Below are 14,026 nucleotides of genomic sequence, written 5' to 3' on the forward strand. Positions count from 1 at the left end.
GAACCGCAACGGAGAGAGTAGTTGCGTGCCTTACGTGTCCGTTGTTGGCGAGGCCTGGTCTCCGTTGTTTGTTTTGGTTCACCTAAGTATTGTGTTGCTTCCTCACTTGCGGCCCCGTCGTGTTCTTCTCATAAACATTTCCTTCGAGGCATTTTAGTTAATTTTATGCTAGTATTATTTTAATTTCTTACATTGGTAAAATTGTGTGGCCTTAATTATGCACACTGTTTGTCATAGCGGAGCTGATGTGCCATCGTAATTTCTTGAATTCCATTGTGTGTGCCCTTCGTGATACATATTGTTTGTCATAATAAATTTGAGTATGCCAATTGTAATGTCTCATATATCATGATGTACGTGTGTAATGGTGCAATAAATGGGTGACTGTTATTTTTGTTTTGGCGCAATTCATGCCTCCTTTCTTGTCACTAGGGTACGCTATCCTTGCACTTGTGTTGGTAACCCCACATCAATATTATTGCGGTGCAAATGAAGCGGAGATAATATGCTCTAACCCTGCTTCAGCAATCACAAAACAAAAATAAAACATACCCTAGGTCAAAAATCTCGAAAATCACAGAAGATTATAATGCTAACCAATTGAATAGAGTCCATAGCATGTCAGTAAATAGCTGTCACGACCTATTTATGGGGTAAAACCTTAGCTGAACTTCAGCCTGAGCTGAGAAAGCGGAGTCCGACAAACGGTACTCAGATTACTAAGAGCCCGCTGGCGGCGATGCGGCGCCGCAGTTGTTTACCCAGAGGGCAGAGCGGCAGCTGGGGTCCATTCTCTGGGTCGGCCGCTTCCTGGCTCTCGCGCCTGCGCAGTGTCGGGTCGGCTGACAGGCGTCGCGGGGGAGCAACCCCATCCAGCCTTTTACCTGCTGCTGCTGCTGCTGCTGCCTCGGGTCGGCTGGCCCGAGCCCTCTTAATGCGTCCGCTCCGACAAAAATAAATAAAATGCTTTAGTATTCGGCCTTTTCCTGTCTAAGAAGCCTACCAAATTTCAGACTTAATTCTGCAAACAAGTTGAACTTTAAATTTTGTCGACCAAGACTGTAAGAAAGAATTGTTTTAATGGAAGAAAATAAAAAAAACACTTGCCCGCTGGTATATCGAAAGGCAATAAAGTCTGTAAAAATATCGCAGTTTAATTATCAGATGACTTAACTTGAATGTTGTGGTGTGCTGTGTGCATGGGTGTTGTACAGTTTTGGGTAGGACTACAACAAAAACCAGTTACTTACTATTATTAGCTTAACATGAGGTTCTATTTAATCACTGCTTCCCCCGGCTAATAATGCTTATTTTGTTAAAGAAATCTCTACCTAGGAACGTGTAGCAATGTTGTCTGTTAAGCAATGTAAATGGTACGAAGTTCATGCATAGAAGTGATATACAACCAGCAAACAATCGAAATCCATGTAATCTCAGCTACACAAGAGTAATGATTTCTAGCAGTCTACAGTGCTGTTGCATAATAGTCTCATTACTAGTTGCAGATCGTCTATCCAATTTAGTGCTACTGTTATTCGAGGGAGGAAACGGCCTTGCCGCAGTGGATACACCGGTTCCCGTGAGATCACCGAAGTTAAGCGCTGTCGGGCGTGGCCGGCACTTGGATCGGTGACAATCCAGCCGCCATGCGCTGCTGCCATTTTTCGGGGTGCACGCAGCCTCGTAATGCCAATTGAGGAGCTACTCGACCGAATAGTAGCGGCTCCGGTCAAAGAAAACCATCATAACGACCGGGAGAGCGGTGTGCTGACCACACGCCCCTTCTATCCGCATCCTCAACTGAGGATGACACGGCGGTCGGATAACCCGATGGGTCACTTGTGGCCTGAAGACAGGGTGTTTTTTTTAAATTCGAGGTGGCAACAGTTTTCTTTAATCTAAATGAACAGTTTTGACACACAATACCAGTCGTGCACAACACTAATGTATTGTTTCCTCCACAAATAATTCATAAAACTTGTCAGGAAATAACCAGGCTTCACACATCAGCAGATAACAATTTTTTATCATGTAAGATGCATTTTGCACTGTATTTAAAGATTATTCACAATCTGAGTGGAATTTATTACTTCTGAGTGGGTTCGGGACCACCAACACACAATTGTTATCGCAATAATTGACCGCCAAGATTTATGTCTGTTTAAAAATTCAATCGAAAACTGCCGCTGTAATATTTCACTAAGATGGCGGCTAACATAAGACAATCACTTATCGAATCTCCTTCAGCCACTGTTTTACTACTAACAAATAATGTGTATTAAATCTTTTCTGTTCCTTTGCTATATGCACTAACATTTAAAAGTATTTCTCAGTGTTAGTCAGTTATTATTCAGCATTTACCAATAAACCGCGCCGTAGATCAATAGCGCTAATACTGATAAGAAAACGTAACATTTGTATATGACGAGAATAATATTGAAATAAAAGTTCAAACAAAAGAGTTGACTTCATTGACACAGAAACTCTATTTTTCAAATATTACTTATCAACATAATACAGTTTTTTGTTTACAAACCTCTGCGATACGAGACATCAATCACATCCGCTCAGTACAACGGTTCGAACAAGAAGAAGGATTATTCTAGAAGACTTATAGATAACAAAAGATGGAGATTTTCATTATCTTTTTCATAGGTATTGCCCGAGATGTATGTTTTTACAGGATATTAAATTATGACATTGACAATAATTACTTATTATTTTAGTAACGATGAAGTCTTTTTATTAATATCACGAGAATGTTCATTCAGATTCCACACACCATGATGTCGTAAATATTTTTCTGAAAAAAATATATACGTGGATATTACAATGTCTCTGTGAGCATAGCGTCGCTTTGGGTCAGCCTTACCACAAATTTATTACTATAGCACAGTAGGAGATGCGGAGAAACGCACACAGAAACTGTTCGTAATAAACCCAGGTGTCGTAGGCTAAAGGTGAATGTGGGTTAGGAACATCACAGCTAATATCAGTCCGTAGCACAAGTTCCAATGCCAAAGCTGTAAGTAAACAACTAGACCACCGCCCGAGAGGATACCAGTCCGTAGGAAGAATGTGATATCCATAGTCCGATTAAAATTACTTGTTAGTCGACGTCTGTTACCTGCCGCTATAGATTTGCCACAATGGCTGACGGCTACCGACTGGTTATACGTGACACACAGACACGGGGGGATCACTTCATAAATGGTGTTAGTATGTAACGCGGACTAATGGAAGTGGCTGCCGCGAGGTATGTCCGAAACGGGAGGTGCTCTGTCAATAGCTGATTTTAAGTGACCAATGGCTTAACTACCTCAGACGACTCACTTTGTATCCCTGGATACAAACTCATGTCCCAAGCTAACCACAGCATCGTGATGTGGTGCAGAACCAAAATCACGGTCGCTTTGTTCACGGCTATTAAAGCTAAGCTCTTCGAGCAAACTCAAGACGGAAACAATTCAGCTTCAGCGCTAAAAGCAAACTGTAATTTCCCGCTGTCATAGGTTACCTGCAACTATTCTGGCACTGCCTACCTAGCTGGCACGTTACCAACCAATGAGCAGTCCTCGTTGGCACTTGGTGCAAATTATGGGACGCACAGGCAGAGTCCAAAAGAAAAACGAATAACAAAAGAAGCAATAAGAGCAAATGTAAATGTCAATATGTTTATGAAACTGAGGCGACAAAGAATTATAGATAAAAAATTACATTTTTAAATCAGTGAAACAATAAACTCATTTGATTAGATTTAGAAATTTTCTTTATTTTTTATAAGACTCGAACCTAAGACCAAAAGCGTCTATTCTTCCACTGTCTCTTTGTAGAAGATCACATTCAGATATCACGGTATTTTTCCACCGGGGAAAGATACGGTTGTTCATAATTTCGATAAATACATAAAAATACCTATGTATAGATAACAGGTAAACACAATGTCATATATATTATATAAGTGTGGCATAGAGTGTAGAGGCTAATAAAGAACAAAACTTAAAAACAAGAAAAATTTAACATGGATTCATTAAGGAATGAATCTACAAAACTTTCCTATCAGAAACGATTAGCAGAGAAAATAAGAGAGAAGTCTAGTAATGCAGAATATAACGTAGATGAGGCCTGGGTGAAAATCAAAGAAAGTTTTTAAGTTGCAGTTCAAGAAGCACTAGCTACACGCATCATAAAGCAAAAGAAGAAAACGAACGGGACACCATGGTTTCGCAAAGAGGTTAAGGAAATTCGTAAAAAAGATGTGTGCCTATTTGACATATAAAACACTCAAAACCCAAGGGTCTTATGATGATTACAAAAGTACTCGTAATGAGACAAAACATCTAGTCAATCGTTCTGAATAGGAACACAGGACAACATTTTCTAAAAATTTAGAATCGAATTTTTTTGGATTGCAGGAAGAAATTTGGAGAATGAAATGACAGCAGAGCAAGAATTAAACGACCTTTTGAAAGTGAACATTATAAATGAGGAATTATGGATTAAATATTTAACAGATTTACATAAAAGTAAAAAATCATCAGAAAACGAAGAGTGATCAGACATAAGTATAAAACTACATGATCGTGTAACTGCTTCGCATGCAGAGTCAGAAGAAGCTGTAAGTCTGTTAAGTAATAGGAAGTCCCCTTGGAAAGATAATGAAGTAAGGATAAAATTTGGTTAACCAGACATCCGCAACTGAGCATCGTGGAATCAAATAATAAACCTCTTCACTGGAACGAAATTTGGAGAATGATATGACACCAGAGGAAAGAATTATAAAAATTTTGAGAATGAACGACGTAAATGAGAAATTGGGGTAAATATTTGACAGAGTTGTAGAAAGGCAAATTATCATAAACGACGAGAGATCAGGTACTGGGGAACAAATAAATGATGATGTAACTGTTTCAAATGCACAGGTAGAAGAAGCTTTGACTCCGTTAAAAATAGGAAGTTCCCTGGGAAAGACAGGATTACCAATGAATTACTGAAGTAAGAATAAAATTTGGTTAACGGTACACCCGCAGCTGAGCATCGTATAATCAGATAATAAACCGCTTTAGTTATAAATAGTTTGCTGCTACAATAATGACCGGTTTCGGGCTATTGTAAGCCCATCTTCAGATGAACAAGAACCGCAAGGCGTGTGGCCACAACTCACTCGAAGTATGGAGGATATTCAGTAACTGTACAATTAACCAAATTGGTAACAATGTTGTAATTGGTAACAAAATTCCAAGCGAATTGGTAACAAAATTCCAAACGAATGGAGAACTAGTATTAAAATTTTAAATTACAAAGAAGGAAATAAGAGAGACAATTCCATCAACAGAGGGATAAATCTACTGAGTTCAGTTCTTAAATAATAATAATAATAAACAGGAAATAAAATAAAAACCATACGTGACTTTTATAATGCAGACAACCGGTTGCAAAAAGATTTAACTGGACCTGGTTTCAGCACCGACAGTAGGTGTCACCAGAAAATCCAAAACAGTTACGTAATAATTACAAAACCATGAACATAGAAGTAAACAGAGAATTGATGGTTATTATACAGAACAAATTTATTAGGCGTGTACACTCACATGTTGCGAGGGATGAACCTATGTATGAGAAAAATGCTCTCGCCATATAATGCAACTTCTGAAAATCATATTTAAAACCACACAAAAATTACAGATATTGGAACTAGCATAACAATCTACTTGTCAAAAGTTGGCCGATGTGACTGAGCGGTTCTAGGCGCTTCAGTCTGGAACCGCGCGACCGCTACGGTCGCAGGTTCGAATCCTGCCTCGGGCATGGATGTGTGTGGCGTCCTTAGGTTAGTTAGGTTTAAGTAGTTCTACGTTCTAGGGGACTGATGACCTCAGATGTTAAGTCCCATAGCGCTCAGAGCCATTTGAGCTAACTTGTCAAAAAAGGTTGTATCTACATGAAATAGTACTCTGAGCGTCGCTAAGGACTGTACGAGTGCCGATCGCTGTGGTCGAGCGGTTCTAGGCGCTTCAGTCCCGAAACGCGCTGCTGCTACGGTCGCAGGTTCGAATCCTACATTGGGCATGGATGTGTGTGAGGTCCTTAGGTTAGTTAGGTTTAAGTAGTTCTAAGTCTAGGGGACTGATGACCTCAGATGTTAAGTCCCATAGTGCTTAGAGCCATTTGAACTGTAATAGTGTCACAGGCCAAAGTTGGCGAAAACATAGGCACGAAATAAGTTGCGCCACCTATCAAAAACTGAAGAAATCAGCTGCTTACATTAACGAAAGTGTTTTATATAGCATATTAGTGTTCATATCACAAGTCAACAATCAATATCATGCAAAATAAAATTTCACACACAACAATGCAATAGCAAATATACACTCCTGGAAATTGAAATAAGAACACCGTGAATTCATTGTCCCAGGAAGGGGAAACTTTATTGACACATTCCTGGGGTCAGATACATCACATGATCACACTGACAGAACCACAGGCACATAGACACAGGCAACAGAGCATGCACAATGTCGGCACTAGTACAGTGTATATCCACCTTTCGCAGCAATGCAGGCTGCTATTCTCCCATGGAGACGATCGTAGAGATGCTGGATGTAGTCCTGTGGAACGGCTTGCCATGCCATTTCCACCTGGCGCCTCAGTTGGACCAGCGTTCGTGCTGGACGTGCAGACCGCGTGAGACGACGCTTCATCCAGTCCCAAACATGCTCAATGGGGGACAGATCCGGAGATCTGCTGGCCAGGGTAGTTGACTTACACCTTCTAGAGCACGTTGGGTGGCACGGGATACATACGGACGTGCATTGTCCTGTTGGAACAGCAAGTTCCCTTGCCGGTCTAGGAATGGTAGAACGATGGGTTCGATGACGGTTTGGATGTACCGTGCACTATTCAGTGTCCCCTCGACGATCACCAGTGGTGTACGGCCAGTGTAGGAGATCGCTCCCCACACCATGATGCCGGGTGTTGGCCCTGTGTGCCTCGGTCGTATGCAGTCCTGATTGTGGCGCTCACCTGCACGGCGCCAAACACGCATACGACCATCATTGGCACCAAAGCAGAAGCGACTCTCATCGCTGAAGACGACACGTCTCCATTCGTCCCTCCATTCACGCCTGTCGCGACACCACTGGAGGCGGGCTGCACTATGTTGGGGCGTGAGCGGAAGACGGCCTAACGGCGTGCGGGACCGTAGCCCAGCTTCATGGAGATGGTTGCGAATGGTCCTCGCCGATACCCCAGGAGCAACAGTGTCCCTAATTTGCTGGGAAGTGGCGGTGCGGTCCCCTACGGCACTGCGTAGGATCCTACGGACTTGGCGTGCATCCGTGCGTCGCTGCGGTCCGGTCCCAGGTCGACGGGCACGTGCACCTTCCGCCGACAACTGGCGACAACATCGATGTACTGTGGAGACCTCACGCCCCACGTGTTGAGCAATTCGGCGGTACGTCCACCCGGCCTCCCGCATGCCCACTATACGCCCTCGCTCAAAGTCCGTCAACTGCACATACGGTTCACGTCCACGCTGTCGCGGCATGCTACCAGTGTTAAAGACTGCGATGGAGCTCCGTATGCCACGGCAAACTGGCTGACACTGACGGCGGCGGTGCACAAATGCTGCGCAGCTAGCGCCATTTGACGGCCAACACCGCGGTTCCTGGTGTGTCCGCTGTGCCGTGCGTGTGATCATTGCTTGTACAGCCCTCTCGCAGTGTCCGGAGCAAGTATGGTGGGTCTGACACACCGGTGTCAATGTGTTCTTTTTTCCATTACCAGGAGTGCACAATACATTTTGTGTGAAAACGAATTACATTGCAGTAAATGAAAAGGAGAAAGGAAGGCGATATTTTAGAGTCTACTCTGAGGAAAAAAGGAGTCACTTTTAAGTGTTTCTAAGTAAGGACTTCACACCATTAAAGAAATATTTATTACGCAGCTGCAGCTCTTCATTCAGAATTAAATCGTCATTGAGATAAAGGTGTTTGAAAATAACTAAGTATTCAAGGATAATAAGCCTGAAGCGTTTCTTTTCTGTGTGAAGGATGTTTACGTCATGAACTTCTTTACCCTTATATCCCGTAATTAATAAATGAAGAGCAAGGGACGAGCTACACAGCATGTTAAGAAAAGAGGTGGTAGCACTCACCGAAATGAGGAAAATGATTCCAAAAAACGTGGGTCCGAAACGTATAGTTTCCGAGATAAACACGTGTTTATAGGAAGGGTAGCGCGACGGTTGTTTGCGGATATTAGGACAGTCCTTGCATTGGCGCTCCGTCAGATGTGTCGGCAGTGTATCACGATGTCTTACAGTATCCCACCTACCAGTAGGTGGTCTGCAGTCAGCTGCGTGTTTCGAATCGTGTTGTAGGCTACGCTAGTTTTCGTCGTTTGTGTGTCTTACTGTACAGCACTGTCAGCTCTGGGTACGTATCATGGTGTTTTTCCTTCTTCCAAACGCGGATTCACGCATATGTTGACTGTTAGTACGCTGCTTGTACGTGCAAGTGGTGTAGAACATTTGCATTTTCTCTCTTCCATCCCTTGTTTTCAATGGAAGCCGAAAATTCGACAAGTGAATTGCCAGATATGATATTCTGTTATGGCTTAGCAAATGGATGTAGCGTGCGAGCCTGTGCCCTCTAAGTGAAAAGTATCCACAGTGTAGAGTGTTCTCTGATAAGCTATTTGGCAGACTTGTCCAGCCGCGCGGGATAGCCGTGCGGTCTCAGGCGTCTTGCCACGGTTCACACGGCTTCCCCCGTCGGAGGTTCGAGTCCTCCCTGGGGCATGGGTGTGTGTGTTGTCGTTGGTGTAAGTTAGCTTAAGTTAGATTAAGTAGTGTTTAAGTCTAGGGACCGATGACCTTAGCAGTTTGGTCCCACAGGAACTTACCACAAATTTTCCAAGACTTTTCCAGCGTCTGAGGGACACAGGTACCCTTGCACCTCAGAAGACTGATAGTGGAAGGCCCCACACAGTTCGCACGCCTGACATAGCGGAGGGTGTGGCACCTTCGATGGAAGAAGCCTCAAGGACCAGTGTGTGGCGATTAAGGTACGTTGTCCAAAACGCGACGCACACTAGCGACTGCGACGGGTCGCTACGTGACGTCAGAAGTTGTCCGCTGGCGCATGCGCAGTTCGAGTTTGGGATGCGACGCGCGACTGTTGCGGCAGCTGTCGCAGCACTGCACCAGTGAGCAGTGTTGCGACGGAAGTCGCACGACACAAAGACGTACGGCTGCGAGAAAGATGTCGAGCCAGTCAAGGAAAACTGAAATGAACCACTCACAGGATGTGATGCTCTGTGAGCTGGTCTCGCAACAGCCTTGCCTTTACGATTTGAAGAACCCTAAATATAGAGACACTATGTTCAGAGACAGAATTTGGGAAGAAATTGGTGCACAGTTGAAACTGGCAGGTGAGTGAAATATATAATATTTTCCCATTAATGCAAATTTTTCAGGGCTGTTATGAAAATCAGTATAATCCATGCAGATGTAGAATTAGAATGATGAATATGAACTTGAAGGTCAATTTTTGCATTACTCTTTTTTGTGACGATAAAAATTGAAAACGGCAAATACATTATAAAATGAACAATCTAAAGTACAACGAGAAAGTTACATTTTACAATACCTTCACTTTGAAAGTAAACGGTAGATTGGTGTCTTGATGATACCTTCTAGTTGTGAAAAACCACCACCAGATTGTTGTACAACTTTCTGTAATCAATAGATGTTCGTTTTTGAGGAAGGCGTTTCTCAACAGATTGCGCAGTCACATTCACTTCAGTTCATTGGTAGGACATGGTGCTCAAAAAACTTGTGCCAAAAGCGCACTACTGTTTTACAAGGCCCTTCTGGTCTGACACAGTTCACAATTGAAATTCGTCTTTTGTAAATCTTGGAGTCATCTTTTGAGTGCAGCTTGGCAAGATTAAACGTTGATGTCATCCATAACGATGTATGCTGTCAGAATACAAGAACATGGAAGTTCATTTCGATGGGAATAAAGATTCAGTCGGCTATGAAAGTTGCCTTAGCTTGTTCCAAAAGTTTCTGCATGGGAGAAACAGACAAGTATAATTTGGGGAAATTTTGTGAACAAGCATGGACATTATTTCTTCCACATTTCTGCCAGTGTATACTGTAGACGTTCAGAATCAAAATTCTAGAGATGTTTAAGGTGTAACCCTATCTTGTTGTCAAGAACTTGAAACAATGCAATGAAGCTAGCGTGCGCTTATTGTTAATAAACTTATCTTTCATTGGAATTTTAGGTGAAATGTGCAAAAACAGATGGAGGAATATTTGGGACTCGTATCAGAGAAATAAACGAGAAAGAAAGCTTGGAACATGTTCAGATGCCTCAGCAAAACCAAGAAAATGGGTTCTGCTTGATCACTTGGCTTTAAGAAACCTACGTTTCGTGGCATTTTAAATGAAATTGTCAAGAGCATATGGAGAAATATTAGTAACTCATACCGGAGGAATATGACATAAAATGGTTTCATTAGGTCCAAATGTGTCAGCGAAACAAAACAAATGCATTCTTTATCGTGTGATGACCACACGATTCTCGTTGCGCGTCGACAGAACTGGCGGCTAGTCGCGACGCTCCCGGAGATATATGAGCCCAAATCTCGGAAACGGAGATCGATATCAATCTGATCTCAACTTAAAAAATAATTTCGATATGTTAGCTTCTTTTCATCGGCAACGATGTATGACCTAACGTGAACCATACGTAAAGTAGCCAGCGACCACATTTTTCACTGTACACAATTCAAATTTGATGCAGTAGGTTACTTGTAAATTAAGTATCGGGATAACTGTGACGAATATCGGAAAAATAGACACCTCATTATCAAGCTGTGATGTGAAACTGTAAGATACGCAAACATCAATTTTTTGTGCCTTTTACTTTCCTCACAATTGATTGAGAAGTAATATACAGCGAAAAAAACACGCAAAACCGGAAGAGATACTTTTCAATTTTTTAAAGTAAAAGGAGAATCTGTATCGAAATCTAACTCTGGGAGCCGATGTAACTTTGTTGCATTAACATACAGTATTTTTTACAGCAAGAAAATCGGAATTCTTATTTTTCTTATGTATTTGAATCCACCGCCGCCGACCGGAGCTTGGGAAACGGCGACGACTCCAGTCGTGTTGCGGCCGTGTCGCCGTCTGCCAGGGTGGGGAAAGAGGAGGGGGCAGCGTCGCAGTCGCAGCCAACTGTCGCGTATTGCACAACGTAACTTTAGCCTGCACAAGAATGGGCGTCCAACTCTCTTATCTGGGCGGGAATTTCATGAAGAAGCCTCTGGGATCAGTGTGTGACGATTATCTGCACCAGAATGGGCGTCTCACTCTCTGGGCGGGTATTTCATGAACAATTGCTGTACCCATCCCATCTACAGCGCGTTCAGGCGCTAAGGCCACAAGATCATCATGGCAGACGGCGATTCTGTCAATGGTTGTCGCATAACTGTGCCGCACATCCACTGTTCACATCCAAGATTCTGTTTACCGACGAGGCAGGGTTTATAAGAGATGGTGTTGTGAATTTCCGTAACTAGCATGCATGGGCAGATGTAAATCCCCAAGCAACTCAGATAAGTCAACGTTTTGGCAGGCGTACTTGGGGATACGTTAACAGGGCCATACGTGCTACCACAAAAATTATCTGGGGCGTGTTATCTGTACTTTCTCATTAATATATTGCCTACCTAGCTGGAGGCTGTGCCACTACAGCAACGAATATAGATGTACAATCAATCTGTCTAAGACTTATCGATTGTACAGTTGTGGATAATTTCGATATGGTTCAGCTTCAAAGGAATACAGGATGTTTTTAACTAATCTGTTGTACCCTACATCCTGGATGATGTTTAATAACCGAAACCGGCAGATTACACATGGGACAATAAACAGCTGATGGCTAAAATGCATTTTATAAAGTAATCCGAAAATGCATAAGAGAAATTTTAACAGGTGACAGCCATGCGCGCGCCTCCTGTCATAACACTGACAGCCGAGGCCGCAAATGTTGTGACAGCCAGGAGGACGAAGTTTGACAGTTGTGGCCCGTTCCAGGCCGGACGAACTTTGCGGCGTGGTCAATAGAGGGCAGCATCTTTGATGCGCAATAATTGGTAGGGCTCAAAGTATGAGAAATCCTGACTGTAGGTTAGCTACCCTGACGCTCGGAACACATGGTGGCGAACATCCGGAATTTGAGTTGTCCAGCGAAGGTACTCTCCAAGGCCAAAGGGAAACTCTGAATTAAAACTGAACCAAATGTGTGACAAATCAGTCACGTGGTTTTTATACAAAAATAAGATGCAATTGTGAGTGAAGATATGGACTCCCTACAAGATTTAATTTAAAACATATTAAATGTTAAATATTTTGGATATAAAATAACCCCCCCAAATTCTATAAGTCCCTCCAGATCCTTGAGCATCATGCACTCCGCCTCGCCTTCAGTATACGCCTCCCGTCCCCCACGCAGATCCTCTATGATCTCATTCCTTTCCCCCATCTGCTCCTATTCCTCGAACATATCCGGATCCTCTACACCTCCCGCCATCTTGCACCCCCTCTCCTCTCCCATCCCCGCCCCCTGCCACGTCTTCACCATTGTGTCCCCCCTACTCTCCATCTCTACACCCTACATCTCCTTTCCCAAGGTGGCTCCCATCAACTCCCCTCCCAGATGATGCCCTCTCTCCCTCCATTTATCCCTCCTATCAACACTGATCCTCACTCCCCCTCCTTTCCTCTGTCCTTTACCTGGGCTCACTCTTCCCCTCTTCCGTCCTGTTTTCTCCCCACTAAACCTCTCCCAACTTCCCTTCTCCCCCTCAAGTCCTTTTGTATTCCCCTCCTCTGCCTACCCCACTCCCTGTCGCGTCTGCCCCCCACCCCTCTTATGGGTCCTCCTCCACCATCAGCTCGTTTCCTGGTTGCCCCCTTCGCTTTTACTCTCCTTTCCCCCCTTTTTTGTTTTCCCATCATCTGTCCAGTTTCCCCCCACCTGCTCTCGGCTGTGGTATGTCGCATTTGCCAACTTTTTCGTGCAGTGTTCCAGTGACTATTCGGTGTTGTTCGTCTTTCTCGTGTTGCGAACAGAAACCATGCTGTCGCTAGGTGTGAATTTTATGACTTTTGCGAACAGAATCCAGACTGTCGCCGTGTTTTTTTTTCATTGTCTGTTTATTGTTTTACCTGTCTGCTTCGTGTGTATTTTTAGCTTCATCATCCCTCTGTTCTTTGTCTTAAGTTCCACGATTTCTTTTCGCCATGTTACTCTTTAAGTCTCCGATTTTATCGCCTGTTTTTATTATTTATTCTCTTCATCTTTCTCACAAAGACTGTAGGCTGAAGAGCGGCATACTAAGCTGCTGCCAGCGCGCCCCCCTTCGGGGGGAATTGAAATTCAATAAAGAAAAAAAAAAGATATAAAATAATATTGTTCAGCGCTTGGACCATGAACAATGTTGGGTTCCGCGACTTTGTCTAAACATCTATGACTGTTCTGCAATTAAATTTGATGCTGACCTGTAATTAAAAATATCGTTACTTAGCGATTTCAACACTTAAGCTTAGAAGTGTGCTGAAGCTCTTTGGATAATTTCGTTTGTTTGCTGGAGGTTAAACGAACACTCAATGCTGGTCGACCTACTTAGGTTGTCCCTCTGACAAATATTGTTGTAACAACACTCTAATGAATAGAATGAAAGGATATTTTACTTTTTTTCTAGAATAAATTTAATATGTAAAAAGTGAACATTATTTCACCGCAAATTCCTGCCTTCAATTTTAATAAACGTGTAACTGCCTTCATTTAGGGTTGAATGCGATGGATGCATTGGCTGGCCCTTAGACAGTGACGAAGCCAATGTTCTGAAATTAAGCCACGCATTGGGAAGATCTATTAACAGTGCAGTGTCTTTATTACTTTATTTAATTTTCTATTCGTGCCGAGGCTCGTGAGCGCTCCCGAGT

At 43.1% G+C, this 14,026-nt stretch overlaps 1 protein-coding gene across 1 annotated transcript in view; it reads right to left on the reverse strand.

Annotated features, from left to right (window-relative positions):
- Positions 1–711: 711 nt before the first annotated feature.
- LOC124593770 (reversion-inducing cysteine-rich protein with Kazal motifs-like) overlaps positions 712–14,026 on the reverse strand; it is a 386,189-nt gene continuing 372,874 nt past the window's right edge. Inside the window, exon 17 of the mRNA XM_047132119.1 lies at positions 712–943. Coding sequence (XP_046988075.1) covers positions 712–943 — 232 coding nt within the window. The remainder of the gene's footprint in view (positions 944–14,026) is intronic.

Source organism: Schistocerca americana, chromosome 2 (genome assembly GCF_021461395.2).
Source record: "Schistocerca americana isolate TAMUIC-IGC-003095 chromosome 2, iqSchAmer2.1, whole genome shotgun sequence".
In the NCBI taxonomy this organism is placed as follows: domain Eukaryota; kingdom Metazoa; phylum Arthropoda; class Insecta; order Orthoptera; family Acrididae; genus Schistocerca; species Schistocerca americana.